Below are 19451 nucleotides of genomic sequence, written 5' to 3' on the forward strand. Positions count from 1 at the left end.
CCCATTAGGAATCTGTACTGACTCCCAACAGTGCTATCCCATCAGTCCCATCTTCCCCCATCCATATTGCCCTGTAACCTGCAACTTATCTGCCTATTAACTCCCCTTTGATTATTTTGCCACTTAAACACAATAAGGAGTAACTTACAGTAGTCAATTAACCTACCAGATCATTTTTGGACTGTGGGAAAAAACCAACTCAATCATAGGGAGAACAAACGTACTCTATACTGACACCACCCAAGATCAGGATCGAACATAGGTTCCTGGAGCTGTGAGGCAGAAACACCAAATGTCGCACCACCATGCATGTTGCTTATGTAGATTTTACTTAGGCTACTGTTAAATTTCTCTGGAAAGTTTGGAGATAAATAAAACATTTAACAGAAGTAGTTTACAATGGTTACATAACAGGTTGATCATTAGTGCTGAGAGAACAGTGGTGCAGCACAAACAGTAAAGTTGGAGAAATGTTACTAGTTGAATTTTCACAAGTAAACAGTTTTGGCATCTATGTAAGATTTGGGATTGTAAGGGGGGTAGCAGTCACAAGCAGAGGGGCTGAATTTGCAAATGATACAAACCTAATAGATGTGACAGACTGCAAAATTAAACAGGATCAGCCACAGCTGGACTCGAATATGCTTGCAAAATGGCCAATGAAATCTAATGTAGAGAAATGTAAGATGTTTCACATGCACATCGAACATTTGAGAACAACTTATTTAAACAAAAAGAAAATAATGTTTATGGTAAATTAATGGATCTGGTGACGCTGATTAACAAGCAGTTGAAGATAGCAATGTTCGATGGCAGTAATTAAAGGAAATCACAGTAAAATCACAGTAAAAGCCCAGTTTTGAGTTTTAATGGTGAAATAATCCTACCATTTTATAAACTGCTCATGTAATCATTCTTGGTATACTGTGTATGTTTTTAGTTACTATAGTATGAAAAGGATCTTGCAATTTCTGAGTAGATACAGAAGGGAGCAACCAAAATGATTGAGAGTTTGCAAGGACTAGTTTATAAGGAGCAATTAGAAAAAATGGGTCCGGTCTTATCGAGAAGAGAGTTGAGAAATGATATGATTTTATTTTTGGATTTTGAAATCATCATGTAACGTAAGTTAGATTTATGCCAACAACAAATAACTGGATACAGTAAATGATGAATACAGGACACAAAAAAAAAGGGTCCTCAAGTCACTAGGTTAGCACACTGATCAATTTCCATCAATTACTGGATAATATAAAGTTTAGACTCCATTGTATCAAAATGGTGTGAGCAAACAATGTTAATTTATGGACCACAAAATCCCATTACAGAAATGGGCTTTAGGAATTGAAAAATGCACTACAGTAATGTGGCTAAAATGCATTTTCCTTCAGGATTTTTGTTGTGATTTTATTGAAGTCAAAAGATAAAGAAAAGTTTCTTTTTTTTTCCCAACAGTTGATGCAGCAACAAGCGACAATAATGGCATCGGTTGCCCAGGGAGGTTACCTGAACCCAATGGCAGCATTCGCAGCAGCACAGATGCAGCAGATGGCAGCCTTGAATATGAATGGACTGGCAGCTACACCCATGACACCAACATCAGGTATGTGTGGCAGTGAAGCCAATGAAATACTTGAGAAGGATCAGACTCCTTTGAACAAAACACATTAGTAACTACAAATCAAGCTCCACTAACCTAAATGTTTTAATAAATCATTAAAACACGATGAATGAATGCTGAAATAAATCCATTCTGAGTATGAAGATTAATATTCATTGTTTGCTAAATATTCTTTCCCTCAGAGTATCTTCTACATTGAGTACAGACAATATAACAAACTCTAGAATCATCCTGCTTAGCAGGGCATTAAAAATAAACAATAGCCATCTCACAAGTTAATTTTGAGGAAGAGAGTATGGTTAAGCTTAGTACACCTATCCAAAACTAAAATCTGCACCGTAGCATTATTGCTGACTGTTTGGCTCCCCTACCTTCCCACATACAGTATATCATTACACATGGTGATCCTCAAAAAAATCTTTCTATTCTGAATCATTTGGGCTATCCTTGGTTGAGCCTATATCTCATTGTTACAGTAGTATGAGGTACTTCCTGGATCAACCTTTTCTATACTTCTATTACACTCTCTTGAAATCCCACTTAATCATCTTAGCACTGTAGGGAAGATGATTTCTCAATTTTTTCTTTATGGTTCAAGGAATAAGGCCAGTGATCCTTCTCAGCACTCCCGTCACAGCTTGAATATATCCTCCTTTTTTCTCAGATATGATTTATATAGTTTAACTAGATCACTGGAGGATTTGAGAATGGCTGTTAACAACTTGTGTTCTGCTGCTTTGGCATTGCCACGTGCATTGGTAAATCCTATTAAATACATCATCCATCATCAAACATTGAAAGACCATGTAACCAAGACCAAAATAGAATAAAGGGTTGGAAAGAATCCATAATTCACTGGGCACAGTCGACTGTTTCTCTCCTTATTGGACCTGCAGCCAACATTGTCAAATGTGAAACAAGTTTGCATATCCTTAAGTTTAGTTCCTCATGTGGATGTAGCCCACAGCATCAAACTATGTTGAACTTGTCCTAAATTGGCAATCCCATTGGTAAGGGGCATAAGGAAGAGGGTTGTCACATTACAATAAGGAGGGGATCTTCTTTTGAGTTTGTGGCTAGAGTAAACCTCAACTGGTATAAAAAGGGAGAAATCTACATTACTATCACATTTTCCCCACTTTTGGTCAATGTCTCTATTTTTTAAATTTCGCTCCCTTTGTGTTGTTACATTTATTGCATGGAAATCTTTAATTGTGACCATAGATTTGTCATATAACAAAAACAGAATTCTTAATGCCATTCATACTGTCCTTTTTCCTTATGGTTGCCAATGTCGAGATATTTTTTTATTAATCATTTATTTACTGTAATGTTGTTGCCTTTATGGAAGATTTTATTTACTTTAGAGCACAGTTTAAGAAGAAATAGCAGTCCAGTGGTACTCCACCCAAATAACATTTAGTACCATCAGGCACAGAGAGAATTCACAACCAAGTTCAACCCTTGCAGTCTTCACCTGAAATCTAGTGACATTCATGATTTTCAGCAACATGTTTTGCTGAATATTGAACACGAGCAGGGCCCCAACAGGCTGACTTATCTCCTTGTTAGTTTTCAGTGTATACTGAGGCCTTACTGTAGCATTTCCACAGAAGCCTTGCTGAAATATGCTAACTCAGCAAGGGCAGGGATCCACATAATGAATATAATTACACTTTTTGTGTGAATTATAATTGATGTTCTGACAATGTTGGATATATTGAAAGCCCTAAGGTAAACCCCTTCCAAAAAGAATTTATGAAATTAAACTTTGCCATTGATTTCTCTAGACAGCTTCTCTCATCCATGCCATCAGGAAATTTGTTGAGCAAAGATAACATATTTAAGACTACAAATAGAATCAATCCAGCATAAGTTTATTGGTTTCTGAGATGAGCATATAAGGGGTGCATATGGTTCCACGAAAATCATTTTCACTCTTATTAGGTCAAATCTAGTCTTCAAACGTAATAAAGTGATAGAAAGCTGGCAGCCAGCTTTCCATCTTTTCTGAAGTTAATGAAAATAAGCAGATCTGGCATTAAATCAAAATTACCCCATTGTCTGAGCAATGGTGCCTACAGCACATTGTTTAGTTGCAAGATAGGTCGGAAGGAATAACATTTTTCATTTACTGCAGGGGCGCTGAAAGGGAGGTGCTCACGCAGAAAATAGTGGCCTTTGAGCAGTTATTTCCTTCACCACTGCAGAAGTGGCTCTTTGGGTCATTGTTGCAAATATTCTGCCACTATCAACATATTATGTAAAGCACCTGCAATGACATCCACCTCCGAAAGCACTTCCTCACCACTTCTAGTGCATCCCCGTAGCCTGCCAACATACTGGCAAGAGCTATCAGTGCCCTTGGAACTGTAACACAAACTGAGGATGTCAAATGATAAAACGTCAGAATACACGAAGTAAAACCTGAATGCAAAGAATTCTTTAAGATTCTTGAAGTTATGACTATGCCAGGGAGAAAGATTGAATGCTAAAATATCCAATACATTTTGTTATTTGCAATACATTGAACTACTGCCAGTTATTTTCTTTAACCATCTGCTAATTGAGCACTCTGTCAGTCAGATGGAAAGCACCTCATTTCAAAGACACAGTCATTCTTGGCTTCACGCAGGATGTTATTAAAGTCCTTTGACTAGAAACAAGTTGGCATCAACTATGATTGTGTTAAGCACAGAGCACATTTTGTGATAATTAGGACTCATGCATGCTGTAAAAGTGCAGACAGAATGGAAGGGAAAATAAGTACTGGTTTGGAGGCATTTAAATAATGTAAGTGACAACTTGGAAGCATTCTTAGTCATTAGCCAGCTCCTCTTCAAGTAGGGCAATTATCTTTGTAGGTCAAATTTTTAAGTATATTTACTTTTCAACTGCCAAGCTCCACCCTGAGTTTTCCTACAAGATGTTCTTCATCCTTTCCTTCCCTAACCTCTGCATTCAATAATTCCTCGTTCTCAATTACTTTAATTTCTATTTTGGTTACTAAGCCTTTTCACTTCTGGATTTACTGCATTCCTGTATACCATAAATCTTTTACCTATGTATAAATTCTGCTACTTATATTCATGGCCAGCACCCCATGTGAGATAATGCAAATTGAGAGATTACATTATATTTTGGTTGCATTTTGAAAGAAGTTCATTGGATGAGAAGCTGTTTTGGAAGTCCTGAAGAGGTACAAGTTGCTTTTCCAAAGAATATTTTTGATTCTGAAGATTTCTTGATTCCCAATGTATTTTCTGACCAGTTTGTTGGAACTATCAGCATCCAGATACCTCTCTCCTCTTCCAATGTCACCCTTCTGCACTGATTCTGCAGGCAAATGAGATTAGTATAGATCGACACAACAGTCAACATGGACATGGTGGGCTGAAGGACCTGTTTCTGTTGATCTATGACTCCACGTCTCAGTGACTTTACAATTTCAAGTATATTGCTTGTATAGCCATCTATCAACAAATCTGGAAAGATCAAGTCCTATTAGGCCTTGCTCTCCATGACCAAATTTGCTCACTACACTAGGATCAAACTGAAGAATAACCCCCAGAGTCTTTGCTCCACTATCAACCATCTCCTTAAATTCTGTCCTCTGCCTCCTTTGCCTTCACTGCTAATAACATGCAGAGGAATTTTGCGCATTTATTTTTATGTGACTATCTGTTCAGCCATCCTGCTGCACCCTGCCCTTTCCCAATTAATGAACTCCTCCCTACCACTTAACCTCTATGAATTTAGGACAGAGTGCAGTTATGTGGTCCATAGTTTGATGGCATAAGAAGTAGAAGCAGGAATATGCCATTTGGCCACTTATGCCTGATCTACTCATTAAAAAGGTCATAAGTGATCATTTACGTCAGCTCCACTTCCTGCATTAAACACCACATCCCTAGATCTTTTAATCTGCAAAACTCCTGATACACCATTTGCGCATCAAGTGACTGTAGGAGCTATGCCAAGTTTGGATCTGACTCAGACCCTTCCATGTTATTGATGCAAAGTCAAAACCTGAAGGATTTTATTGTAGGGTCAGAAATTAACTGAATTCTGGTGGTGGTAGAATGCTTCACTTTTCTCCAAGCTGCTGCACTATTTTATCCTGCAGGAGCTTTATTTGTGTCCATAAAGGTGACCAGGTGCCCAAGTGGTGAGCTGGAGGTTCTTTAAATTTTCTAGATGGCAAGTCCTGGGTTGTCATTCATGTGGACAATTTCTCTCATAGCAGGCATCAGAGAATTTAACTGGGCAGCCATGCATTTGATACGAGGGCTAGCAATCCAGACAGGTATGCGGTACTAAACTGTCAGGAATGCCAATACTATGGCAGAGGTGTGCACCCCAGTTTATGACAGCTTGTTTCTGCAGTCATGTCAGTCTATGCAGATGATGATGAGGCACCCTGGTGGACACACTGAAAGTATGTGAGTCGTGCCTACCCCAACCAGAAGCAATGGTGCTGGCAGCTTGTGACATCAAGAGAAATCTCCTGAATGACCTTGGGCACTCTCCTGCAGCAGTGTATCTGCTTAGAGGGCATCTGGCATCCTCTGTCTGTTTGTGCTTACTCAGTGGTTGGATATCTGCTGGTGCTAGTGCAATCCAGTGGGGAATTACAAACAGCTGAAGTACATTGACTTAAAGTAGCCATTGATGAAACTGGAGCTGTCATTCTGCAGAGAATCCTATCTTTTGTGCAGGTGGAACAATCCACACTGGGTAAGCAACACAGGGTAAGCACGGAGGTTTTGATCGTGAAAGGGTGTGCCTTCCATTTTGAGTCTGCAAACTTCCTGATGACGTTGATTCAGTCACTCACTTTACTTCTTAATGTGGATCTTGTCAGAATGTATACAGTCCAGGGTCACTGCTGGGGTCTGAACCCCTCACCACAGTCAAATGCTTCTTTGTAGCAGCAAAAAATATCAGGGTTTTAAATGATATCATTTTGACTGAGCACAACTGACCAGCCACTGCCCCCTCAGCACTAGTGGAATCTACTTTCTTGCTGCAGGGGAATAGGCCAGAGCATCAATTATCCCTTATTAATATTCCCAAATATTACCAAAGCTGAGTAATAATAGGGTGAAAAGTATTGCTTGCCATTTCCAACAAGGAACACTGGTTGGATCCTGATAATAGATTAACAGCACAGAAAAATCAATCCCTGAAGTCAAGATAATTCCTTTAATATTCATTCACGGTCTGTGGACATGGCTGTGTTGGAAATTTGGGAAGAGAAATGGCAGTTGGAGTTTAATCCAGACAATTTTGGGAGGTCAAATGCAAGAGGAAAGTACACAGTAAATTGCAGGACCCTAAGGAGCAGTGATGCACAAAGGGATCTTGGGGTGCAAGTCCATAGCTCCCTGAAAGGGGCAACACAAGTGGATATTGTGGTAAAGAAGGTGATGGCATACTTGCCTTCATTGGTCAGAGCATTGAGTAAAGAAGTCAGGAAGTCATGTTGCAGCTGTATAAAATGTTAGTTAGGCCACATTTGGAGTTTTGTGTGCAATTCTGATCGCCACACTGCGGGAAGGATGTGAAGGCTTTGGAGAGGGTGCAGAAGAGTTCACTAGGATGTTGCCTGGATTGGAGAGTTTTATCTATAGGGAGAGGTTGGACATACTTGGATTGTTTTCACTAGAGCGTCAAATGCTGAGGGGTGACCTGGTAGAAGTATATAAGATTATGAGAGGCACATAATAGGATAGAAAATCAGAGTCTTTATTTCCCAGCGTGGAAATGTCAAATACTAGAGGGCAACAATACTACCCATACCACTTGGTGGTAAAAATCAGGGATTGTACAGCACACTGCCAATTTACTATCACACTGGGTCAGAATCTATATTGATGTTATCCAGACAATTATCTGCCAAGATGCTAAACTTTAAACTTTTCTCCCTAGCATCTCCATTTCTCTAACTTCACATTCTACCTTTAAGATAAAAATTAAAACCAAACTTCAATCAAACTTTTTGTCACCTCCCTTAACATTGTTTTATGTGTGATAAGCTTCAAGAAGCACCATGTAATGTTTGGTAACACTAAACATGATTGCTGTTGATAGGTTCTCATTTCCAGCCATGGCAAATGATGATGCAGAAATTGTTTAGTGGAGCAAATACTGTTAGCTTCTTTTGCATCAGTCTTAACTTTTGATGTACAGTATATGCTATTGGTCTTCATACATTCTTTTGTGAAGCAGCCACTTAACCAAGCCTTCAAAGTTCCATTCTGCAACAGAAATATTTGCATGGGTTGCAACAAAACGTCAAGTAAGATTGACCTGAGGTCTTCTAACATGGACAAACAAACCAGCTCAAATAGTTGGTATTTAAACATATCCTGGGCATTGCAAGAATTGCCAAAACGAAACCTTCAAAGGTGCATGTAGAGATGGAAAGATATTGTGTAAAATATCATAATATAAAAGGAAAATTATATTAACATTGGAGTCAGTTCAGAAAAGGTTCACTTAAATGATCCAGGTATAGAGGTATTGTTATCTGAGGAAATGTTGAAAAGCTTAGGTCTGTACGCTTAGGAATTTAGAAGAATGAGAGATGATCTAATTAAAAAACATTGATAAATTCTTGTTGGGAGGAAGCTGGACAGTGTAAATGCTGAGAGGACGTTTTCTCCTCATGTCCTGATGCAGAGTTTCAACCCGAAACATCAATAATTCCTCCCAACCCACCCCCCCCCCCCACAGATACTGAATGACCCGCTGAGTTCCTCCAGCAGATTGTTTGTTGCACTTCATGCAATGCTATTGTTAAAAATTTGGAGCTTCATCATTGCATATTTATCAGCATCAAATTAAAACTTGTATCTCCTGCTGTTTTTCTGTGAATGGTCTGGCAAGTCTAGCCCCTCACTGAAAATGTTAAATATTTCTGCTTGATTCGGTTGAAGCTTGAGATGTGTGATTTGCTGTGTATGTGTTTCAGGTGGGAGCACACCTCCTGGCATCACCGCACCAGCTGTGCCTAGCATTCCTTCTCCAATTGGAGTAAATGGATTCACTGGCCTTCCCCCACAGGCTAACGGACAACCAACAGCAGAAGCCGTCTTTGCTAATGGAATCCACCCCTACCCAGGTACACATTCACTGTCTTCATTTACATTGCAATCGGGGGGGGAGACACAGAGAAAAACTAACTTGCTCAGATTAGGAAAAGACTGTTTTGAAAATGAATGTCAGCTTTCCACGTGCGTGCATGGGAGGAGGGCAGTCTTGGTGTTTTATTCCAAGCAGAAGCTGGAATGACCTCTGTGGCTCTGTATTAGAGAGCTTCCAGATCTCGTTCTCTCACTGTCACTGAGAGATTGTGAAATGTTTGACAGCAATTACCATCCCAAATAAATCTTTTTATCACAGCATAATGAATATAAATTTATTCTGTCCACAAAAAGGCACATTCTGACAGCGTAATAAATATGGATTTATACCTTAGATAAGTTAAAATACAGCCAACTTAACCAGTTTTTAACAAGGCAGGTGTAGTCATGAATACAGTGTTAACACTAGAAATCACAGACCACAAAAAACAAGAATGGACAGCAAGGACAGCTGGACCTGAAAAGAGAAAGGTCATCAGAACCAAACATTTCTAACAAGAAACCTCTAACTGAAAGCTAACCTGTTTCTTTTCTCCTTTCAAATGTTGAGGCGACTGCATTATTTTCTCTCCATGTTCAAAAAGTGTTTCAATTTACCTAGTACCTTTGCATGACTTCAGACACCCTGAAACCTACGCAGCCAGTTAAGTATATTTTTAAAGTTTAGTCATCATTAGGGTGTGGGAGACACAACAGCCAATGTGCACGCAGCAACTTTTCACAATTTGTTGAAGGATAAATATTGGCTGGACATTGGAGAGAACCATCCTGCTATTTTAAAAGTAGTGATATGCAGTCTTTTACCATCACCATAGGAGGAGAGCAGCTCTTCGTTTAACATCTCTTCTGAAAGGGAATAGCTCCAACTTGCAACATGACCTTATTATTGCACTGAACTGTCAACCCAGATTATGTACTCAAGACTCCAGACTGGGTCAGAACCCTGAAACCTCAGATTCAGATGTGATAATGCTATCCCTGAGACGTGATTAACAAATTGCTGTTTGTCCCAATTCATATTAACTTTGAAAAGCAGTATCACTGTGGGATAAATAGTACATTCTATCTAGATAATGTCCTTAGAGTGTTGGAACATTCTTTGTAACATAAGTGCTAAGGGGACTGAGTGGTGCAATGTGTTAGCAAATAACCCTTTTACCTCCCAAATTTGCCATCAAAACACATCCATCCTAAGAAATGGAAAGTGTCTTATCTGCGAAAAATAATGGCCCTATGCCCAGAAATAGGATTGCATAACACTGTTTTATTCAGTGCTATGTGATTAAAAATTGATTTAACTTGGAGTATACATCATTTACAACCATTTTCGGTTCAAGTCGCACCATTCAGGCAATTTGATCAGCAATCTCCTATCATTATTCTTGTGACCCCGATACAATTTCTGTCTCAGAGATGCATGTGATGACTTTGTTCCATGTGAAACATTGCAAGGGAACTTGCTCTCTCAGGACAGTAATTTTTTAATTCCCTTGTCACTAACTTGAGATATCTGCAAGGTAAGTAAGATGGACCTGCTTAAATCCTTGGGCCCTCACTCTGCACCAAAACCACCTTCCCATCATCCCTCAATCTCCATCCCACTCCCAGCCCCCACTGCCACACCATTGCCACCGCTACCACCTTCCCTGAACCTCCAGCATCCTGGAGGTTTTCCAACCCCCAACCAGAATACGTCAACCTCCCTGATCCCAATTACTCCCCATGTGCTGGGCTCCAATCTCTCCTTAAACCACACCGATGCATGCCCAATTCCCCACTCCCGACGGCACGCATGCATGCCTGATTACTCCCCCCACACCGCACAAGAACCTTGCAGAAGAAGATTGCCGAAGTGATGTGTCAAGGGAACCCTTCTGATGTTGGTGAGTCAATGATCCAAGATCCCTCCGTACCACCCTAACAGCCGCAGGCCCACAGGAGTGCATGGCCAGCTTTCCAAATCTGACCTTGAGGGAGAAGTACTATGCAGCACATTTTTGATTCCCTTAATGTGCAATGCCTAGTTAGCCTCGATTGTAGCTGAATTTGATGACACAGGACAACCATTAAAACAATAAGTGGCCCAATATATCTTCACAATTATACATGCACTGTGATTTCCAGGCTATAGCTTCATCATTCATAACCCGTTTCGTAAAGGAAGTAACTTTGTTGCACAGAATGGTTGAGGTTTAAGATTTTGTACAAATTGTCTCTCTCACTTAATGAAATAGTAGGATAATGAAATCTGAGTTGCTTTGAGATATTGGCCTTCGAATCAAGGCCTAGACTTTACTGAGTGAAGCCTACAGCCTGCACTCATTGCTGAACTTGTTGAGATCATACACTGACCAGAAATGGGGTCTTGCTGGCCCAACCTGTTCTGGAGCTGAGCAGCGAGGTCCTGTACTGTAGCAGAGACTTGCCCGATGTGACTGAGGCGGATGGACAGACCAGACCAAGTCATGCTCGTGAAAACTTCTCTGGAAAAGCTATGATTGACAGCAGGGGTGACTTTGACTGGGTTAACAATAAGAGAACAAGCTGAGCAGGATAAACTGATGGAAGAGGTGGGGGGAGGGGAGGGAGAGGAAGAGGAAGACTGAGAGAAGGGCTCTCAGCAGAAGTCTATAACATCATTGTGTGTCCAGTTCTATAACATCATTGTGTGTCCAATTCTTCGACCTGAGTCTCAGCACCGAACAGTGTGTGAGGTGTTATGTTTCTGTAACAATGTCCTCACTGAAATAAAAGCAGTAAATGCTGGAGACCGTCAGCAGGTCAGCCAGGATCTGTGAAGAGGAAAGCAGAGTTAACAGTTCATGTCAATGACCTTTCATCAGCTTTCCGGGATCTGCAGTTTTCTGCCTCCCAATAACCTCGCTGAAATTTATCATCTGCTGCAGCTCAGCTATAGAGTTATGCACAATCGGATTCCCGAGCCAAGGTGACAGTGGCCATGAATTTCTCTTCAGTCAGCCACCTTCCAGGTTGGAACTGAAGATTTGCGCCACATCTTCCAATTTGCCATCCACTGCTTCACATCAGCCTTGATGCAATAATGCTCTCAATCTGAAGGCAAGTTCAGTAGCGGTCACTATTCAAGGAGAGCTGACTACATTTCATTCTTTTTTGCCAAAGAGCAGCAGGAAAAGCGAGAACAAGGCTTCACAGGGATGCAGGTTTGACCATTGTGCAGGGGGCACACACAGCACTTTACATGCACCATGCAGCAGTTCTGGGAAAGGATTGCACTCTCTCAATATCCATGATGGGCAGCAGGTTAATCCCTGGCATCCTGACTGTCATGATGCCTTCATTGTATAGCAGTCCACTTGTCCTGCATCTGCTCCACTGAGACAATCCAAACGATGGCCAATGCTGTCTAAAGATTCGGGTTCTCTGTTCACACCATAGCTCCTAAATCTCATTGAGCAGACCATTAATGTCTTGGAACAACACTTAGATTATATCTTATTTTCTTGTGACAATTCAGCCCACTGAGTCTATTCTGAGTCTCAGAACAATCCCATCAGGTCCCACATCATTGCTTACTTCCCTGCAACCTATTCTCTCTCACCTGCTCATCAACTTCCCCCCCCCCCACCCTGCAACCACCCCCCATCCCCATTCTCCTGCCACCCACCTACTCGAGGGGCAATTACATCGACAAGTCAGAAAGTAGTGATCAGGTGACACCAAACTTGGTTTTCATAAACCTGAAGATTTTAGGAGAAGGGGAAAAGAGGGGTCCGCTGCTTGAAGAAAAAGAATGGAATGTGTCTGGTTATATCACAGCAAGAATTGATTCTGCTGCTCCCTAGCGGTGCCATTGTAAGAAATGGAAAACTGTCTTGATGGTGTAACTTTGCAATAAAAATAAAAGATTTTGGAGTATTTAAAAGGTAAGTCTGGAAATAGGAATCACCTTTTTTTAGCTTCCTTTGCCTACTCAAAGCCTCCTAGTCCTTAACTCACCAAAAAGTGTAGCTTTATCTCAAGCTGCCTGTTAAGTTTCCCTTGCTATGTTGAAAACTATGATCAACTCACTCTTTAACCTGCTAAATTTCAGGGAATACAATCATAGTTTGTGTAATTTCATTTCACAGTACAACTCTTGCACTTCAAGTATCAAAAATTCACACTGCATTTTCTCCAAGGCCAATATACATTTCAGAACTGCCTGTGTGCATTTGCATGAATTTAGCAGCAGCATAACTACTACACCCTTGTATACGTGACCTCTAATTATAAAGGTCTTTGTAGTTATTTTCTGCACCTTTCCATGACATTTTAATCTTCGCTAGATACGAATCCCCAACTCTTCTTGGACCTCCACTGTTTCTAACTTCTTACTATTTTGATGCCAAGAGACAATACTGGTTCAAAATAGAGTCCCAGACCAGCCATCAGTTGTGGCAGGGCTAACAGTACATGCTATAACGAGCTACAGGCGGCATCATCAACAACAGCGCATCCCTTCCTGATGAGCTTAATGCATTCTATGCACATTTTGAACAGAAGGGGATTGGTTTGTCACCACCCACCCTGATAGCCTCCAATGCAACCGAATCAGCGGTCACCATTGAGGACGTAAGATCAGTCTTCCACGAGGAAAGCATCTGGCCCGGATGGTGTCCCTGTCCGTGTCCTCAGATATTGTGCTGATCAGCTGGCAAGGGTACTTGCAGGCATTGCAGACCTCTCCCTGCTTCAATCTGAGGTTCCCACCTGTTTTAAGAAGACCATTCTCATCCGGTACCTATGAAAAACAAGGTAACATGCCTTAATGACTAACGACCGCTGGCTCTGACGTCCACCATCATGAAGTGCTTCGAGAGGCTGGTCTTGGGACACATTAACTCTAGCCTCATGGAAGACCTCGACCCACTGAAATTCGCCTACCGCCGAAACAGGTCTACAGTCGACGCCATCTCCCTGGCCCTACACTCATCTCTGGAGCATCTGGACAGTAAATACACCTACGTTAGATTAGTGTTTATTGACTACAGCTTTGCCTTCAATGCAATAATTCCAAGCAAACTCATCACCAAACTCCAAGATCCACGACTCAACACCTCCCTCTGCAACTGGATCCTTAACTTTCTGACCAACAGACCACAATCAGTAAGGATAGGCAGCAACGCCTCCAGCACGATTATTCTCAACACTGGTGCCCCACAAGGCTGCATCCTCAGCCCTCTATTCTACTCCCTATATACTCATGACTGCATGGCCAGATTCTGCTCTAACTCCATCTACAAGTTTGCAGATGATACCACCGTAATGGATCGTATCTCAAGTAACTATGAGTCAGAGTATAGGAAGGAGGTAGAGCACTTAGTAACATGGTGTCATGACAACAACCTTTCCCTCAATGTCAGCAAAAAAAAAGAGCTGGTCATTCACTTCAGGAAAGGGGGCGGTGCACATGCACCTGTCTACATCAATGGTGCTGAGGTCGAGAGGGTTGAGTTCTTCAAGTTCCTTGGAGTGAACATCACCAATAGCCTGTCCCGGCCACATAGACACCATAGCCAAGAAAGCTCACCAGCGCCTCTAGTTCCTCAGGAAGCTAAATTTGGCACGTCCCCTTTGACACTCACCAACTTTTATCAATGCACCATAGAAAGCATCCTATCTGAATGCATCACGGCTTGGTATGGCAACTGCTCTGCCCGTGACCGTAAGAAACTGCAGAGAGTTGTGGACACTGCCCAGGACATCACAGAAACCAGCCTCCCCTCCATGGACTCTGTCTATACCTCTCACTGCCTTGGTGAAGCAGCCAGCATAATCAAAGACCCCGCCCACCCAGGTCATTCTCCCTTCTCCCCTCTCCCATCAGGCAGAAGATACAGGAGCCTAAGGGCACATACCACAGGCTTAAGGACAGCTTCTATACCACTGTTATAAGACTATCAAATGGTTCCCTTGTACGGTGAGATGGACTCTCGACCTCATAATCTACCTGGTTATAACCTTGTACCTTATTGTCTACCTGCACTGCATTTCCTCTGTCGCTGTGACACTATAATCTGTATTCTGTTATTGTTTTTTTCCCTGTCCTACCTCAATGCACTGTGTAATTCATTGATCTGTACGAACGGTATGCAAGACAAGTTTTTCCACTGTACCTTGATACAAGTGACAATAATAAAACAATATCAATACCAATATTTTAGAAAAGAACTGAGCTCTTTTCTCTTTAGTTTCAAGTTAAGCAACCTCGCATCCATCTTTACTGAAAACTATTTCCCACCATTTTCCTTATTCTAGGATAAGGAAATTTGTTCCTTTGTCACTTTATGCTTCCATGTAGATTCCTTAAACTACCTTTAATCTATTGCAATATTAAACTTGGATACCTAGCTTTCTATTAATCATCAAAATTGTGTATAAATACACTGGTTTAGCCAGCATTTCTCAGTGTATGTGTCATCAAGTTCACAACTCCACCACGAGCACACATGACCCAAACTTGCTGGCCACGCTTCACCACCTGAACCTGGTTCAGGTTAGAGCAGATGCAGAAAAACTGAGAATGGTGGTGAGGGGCCCGACTAAGTACAAGGTCATTTACATTTATTAAAAGAATTTGAGTTTGCTGAGATGTTTTTAATTTTAAAGTGTAAGTGTTTTAATTTCTTTTATGATGCAATTAGTGTAATAACATGAGGATTTTTAATTTTTTTTTGTTTTTGAATATTTTTGTGTATTTCTGAGTGTGAGGCTTAGCTGGTGGAAAATTTCATTCAGCCATTTTATGCTCAGTGCTTGTTCTGATTCACCAACATGACAGCTCTATTTTACTAAAGCACTATCCTTCCCCCCCACCTACCACCCCCCAATCCAACCACCAAATCATCCTCCACCTCCACCCTGTCCCACACAGTGCTGTTCCATTTCCTTGCCTTCCTGACCTCATTTCACTCCCTATCTCCCACCTGTCACATGCACAACTTCAGGTACATTCCCAGTTTTGTCCCCTTAATTCTGACCTCAAGTAATGTATTGCTTGAAGACCGTGGTGCCAGTGATTGTGGGCAAGATTCAAGACCCACCCCACCCATCACCACTTCCCCCCCCCCCCCCAGCTATTGCCTGATTGGGGGAAACGACCAGCAGCCCAAACTTGGCAGGCAGCACGTTTCAGGAACCTCAGGCCTTGGTCACGTGAATTTAGATGCAGAGGGATATTGACCATTTGTTCCAGCCCACTGATGCCAAACCAGTGCATGCTTTAGACCAGTTATCTTTGTCTATAGTAAACAAGATAAGATAAATAAGATGTGACAGTAATGGCGACAATGAAACTACCATATTATCACAAAACTCACCTGTTTTATTAAGGAAACCTGCTGTCCTTGCTCAGACTGGGCCCATATGTGTTTCCAGACCTGACATCTGAAATGACTTGGGTGACAATGAGGGATGGACAATTCATGAAGATTTTCCCAGCAAACTGTTGTTGTTGTTGAACATGTTTGCTACTTGTTTTTATGTGCCTTACCACCTTAATTTTGGCAGTCATATAATTTCTCAAATGTCAAGAAAAGTTTGTTTGTTATTATGAATTTGATTACATCCTGTTTTTCATTGATTTGAGGGCACATAATTATTGTAATTGGCAAAAGAACAAAAACAGCATGAAGAAAGACTTCAGTATTAGCAAGGGTTTATTATCTGGACTGCACAGATTGCAGCTTTCAAAAGGGAAATGGATCAGTTCATGAAAAAAAAGAAATTTGCAGGGGTGGGGGAAAGGGCCTGGATACTGGGGCCAGCTGCAGTGCTCTTGCAGAGGGCTGACACAGACACCTGGAGCCAAATGCTGTCCTTCTATGTTGTTACTATTCAATGATTATTTATCCGGAGTGTGTCAAGCCTGCATTGACACAATGCTAGCAATTTATCTCGGGACTTGTTTCCTGATTTGACTGAGGTGCACTAATTCTATATCCTTCGACACCTTGTTGCAGAGGGCATTTCACACACCCAACGAATGGACTTTTATTCTTCAGATCCTTGGTATTACACCTCATAATGTTGGAAGAAAGTGGGCACCACTATCTGTGTGCTCCTGATATCAAAAAGTAGCCAGCTTGGAGGAAATTTGTGATGTATCAAATCATACAGGCACAGTATTCCTTACAACAGGTCTGCTCAAATTTGCTGGCAGCATTTTGCACTTTACAGTTATTAGTCTGAAATCAGTAGTGTGAAAAATGGCAGGCCTGAGGTCTCAGTTTTAAAATGATGAAAGTCCATTCCAACTAGAATTACAAATGATTGCTCGTGAATAATGTGGCTTTTGAGGGATACAGAAAGCATCACAGAGGAAAGGTCAAATCCCTTATCCATTCGTTTGAACCCAGAGATTAAATTCCAGTTTGTCCTGAACTCTGCTGACTGCAACTAATTAAGCAGGTTTTGGTTCCTCAATGAAATTAAACCAGTGCTAATGATAGTTAAAGTCTGGCTGGCTGATTGGTTAATAACTGTGAGAAACTGCAGAGGGAGACTGCAGAGGGTGAAACAAGAGGAGTCATGCTTGCAGTTTAAAGTAGGGATAGGAAAAAATAATCAATATATTGTTCTTCCTGAGTCTCCTCTCTTCCTGCCCCACCACACAAACACAAAAAATTTAGAACATTGTACTGAGATCTTCAGTTGTGTTGGGCATGGTAACTAATGGTGAAATTGCTGGAATAGCCTCTGAGAACCTTGACTTTTGATCTGTTTATATCAGTCTGAATTTAAATTCAAGTAGTTAATAAATCAGGAGTAAAAATCCAATGTCAATAACAATGACCATGAAACTATTTGATAATTGTAAACACACATGCATGCCCTTTAGGGAAGGAAATTTTCTCTCCTTCCTTAGACTGGCATATATGTGACTCCTAGACCCATAGCACTATGATCGATTTTTCATTGCTATGTAAAATGGCACTAACTGCTGGTCCACCCAGTGAAGTCCTCGTCATGTGAATGAATAAAATAAAACTGAGAATGCTGCTTGCCAACAATATCAAAACCACTGGATCCATATAATTTGCAAGCTCCTTTCACATTTTAAATAGAATTCATAGAAAGTGGTAAAACAAAAAGTCATTTATTCTTGAAAAAACATATCAGACCAGCCACATGACCTTGCTTTGTGATCAAAAACAGACTGTGGGATAATAAGAGCATCGTACTACATGCCATTAAAATTACATTTTTTGCATAATTGAAAATTCTTGAAAATATGAGGGCTCGACTTGCCAAAACACAAAATCCAACAGTGAGACAAGTTTACCTTTCCACCATTCCCATGTGATAACTGCTGGTCACCCCTTCACCACCCACCTCATATGAGGTTTGGCAGGAACAGCTCAGCAGTCATCCTGTTTTTCCAGCACCTGGCACTACAGCCACTCCTCTGAGAGCAGCAATGGATGGCCCTTTTGGAGAGAAAAAGACACATTGCAGACTTCTCACTGGGCCTCACACTTTTAGTCCTTTAGCCTTGCTGCAGTTCATAGAGTGCTAATTCTTTCTTTCATCTGTGATTCATTCCAGCCTTTCTACATGAACCCATCTCATCAGTTGCAGTAGTAGTTGTTGCTCTACAAAACCACTGCAATTTCTCACTTCAGCAGCAGCAGGATTACTCTTCAGGACAGCAATCTCACTAGCAACTCTGATTTGTCATTGGCCACAGGAACACCTACCTCACACTTTCCAAAGAGTGTTAATTACTGCCTTCCCACGTCAATACTCCATGACTCAATCGACTGTCAAACAACCTTTTATTCCACGTCTACTTTGTACCTCCATGATTTTTTTCCTGGACTCCTCATGTCTGGGAGATGAATCTTTAATTCTTAGAGACCGCAGCACAAACTAGGAACCCACCCACATGCCAGATGATCCCTGACCTTGTGAGATTAATTAATTGCAGATTAATTAATTGATTAAGAAATTGCAGAGTTTGGCAGGATCAACCCTTTAACAGACTGTGGGGAAATTTTAACTGGGTGTAATGGTGTAAAATGGGTGACAGTGAATTAATGAGTCATTTTACATCTGTTTTATGGAGTTAACTAGAAATAAAAGGCAGTGGAAATCTAAAATAGGTTGCCTTCTCATTACCACTCCTTTATACTATTGAGCAAAGGCAAAATTATTGTGTGTGTGTGTGTGTGTGTGTGTGTGTGTGTGTGTGTACATACATGCACAGCATGCGTATTTGTGTATGTATATACCTGCCTCTGGTATGTTTGTATATGTAGTTCATCAATATGTAGTTCATCAATGTACACTTGACAGAATTGAATTATACTTCTGATTTCAACCAAATGAAATGATACTGTATTAAGTGGCACTAGTTAGAAGAACTTGGCACTCAGAAATGTGTGAATACCTTGGTAAGATGTTACATATGCAACACATTAAAAAGCTTGACATGCAGTTCAGACACCACTTCAAAATATTACACATTAGCCAGAGTGGCACAAATCTCTCCAAACCGAGCTGGCATTAATCTGGATGCTTTATGGAGATATGCACAAAGGATCCCAATGCACTGACACAGAGAAATACATTTTGTTTTCCTCTTTTTTTTTAAACTGCCTTGAAAAATAGTGTTCATATAACAGTGCCAAATAATTAAAAAACACAGTAATTTAATCAAA

General features: G+C 40.9%; 1 protein-coding gene and 1 long non-coding RNA gene across 9 annotated transcripts in view; one reads left to right on the forward strand and one right to left on the reverse strand.

Moving 5' to 3' along the window:
* celf4 (CUGBP, Elav-like family member 4) overlaps positions 1-19451 on the forward strand; it is a 903775-nt gene that overhangs the window by 807327 nt on the left and 76997 nt on the right. For all 8 annotated transcript variants that reach the window (XM_052037920.1, XM_052037946.1, XM_052037937.1 and 5 more), the window contains exons 7-8: positions 1456-1603; positions 8598-8747. In XM_052037920.1, coding sequence (XP_051893880.1) covers positions 1456-1603; positions 8598-8747 — 298 coding nt within the window. The remainder of the gene's footprint in view (positions 1-1455; positions 1604-8597; positions 8748-19451) is intronic.
* LOC127582584 (uncharacterized) overlaps positions 1-19451 on the reverse strand; it is a 51446-nt gene that overhangs the window by 29695 nt on the left and 2300 nt on the right. The window lies entirely within an intron of this gene.

The sequence above is a fragment of the Pristis pectinata genome, chromosome 2 (assembly GCF_009764475.1).
Source record: "Pristis pectinata isolate sPriPec2 chromosome 2, sPriPec2.1.pri, whole genome shotgun sequence".
Lineage (NCBI taxonomy): Eukaryota > Metazoa > Chordata > Chondrichthyes > Rhinopristiformes > Pristidae > Pristis > Pristis pectinata.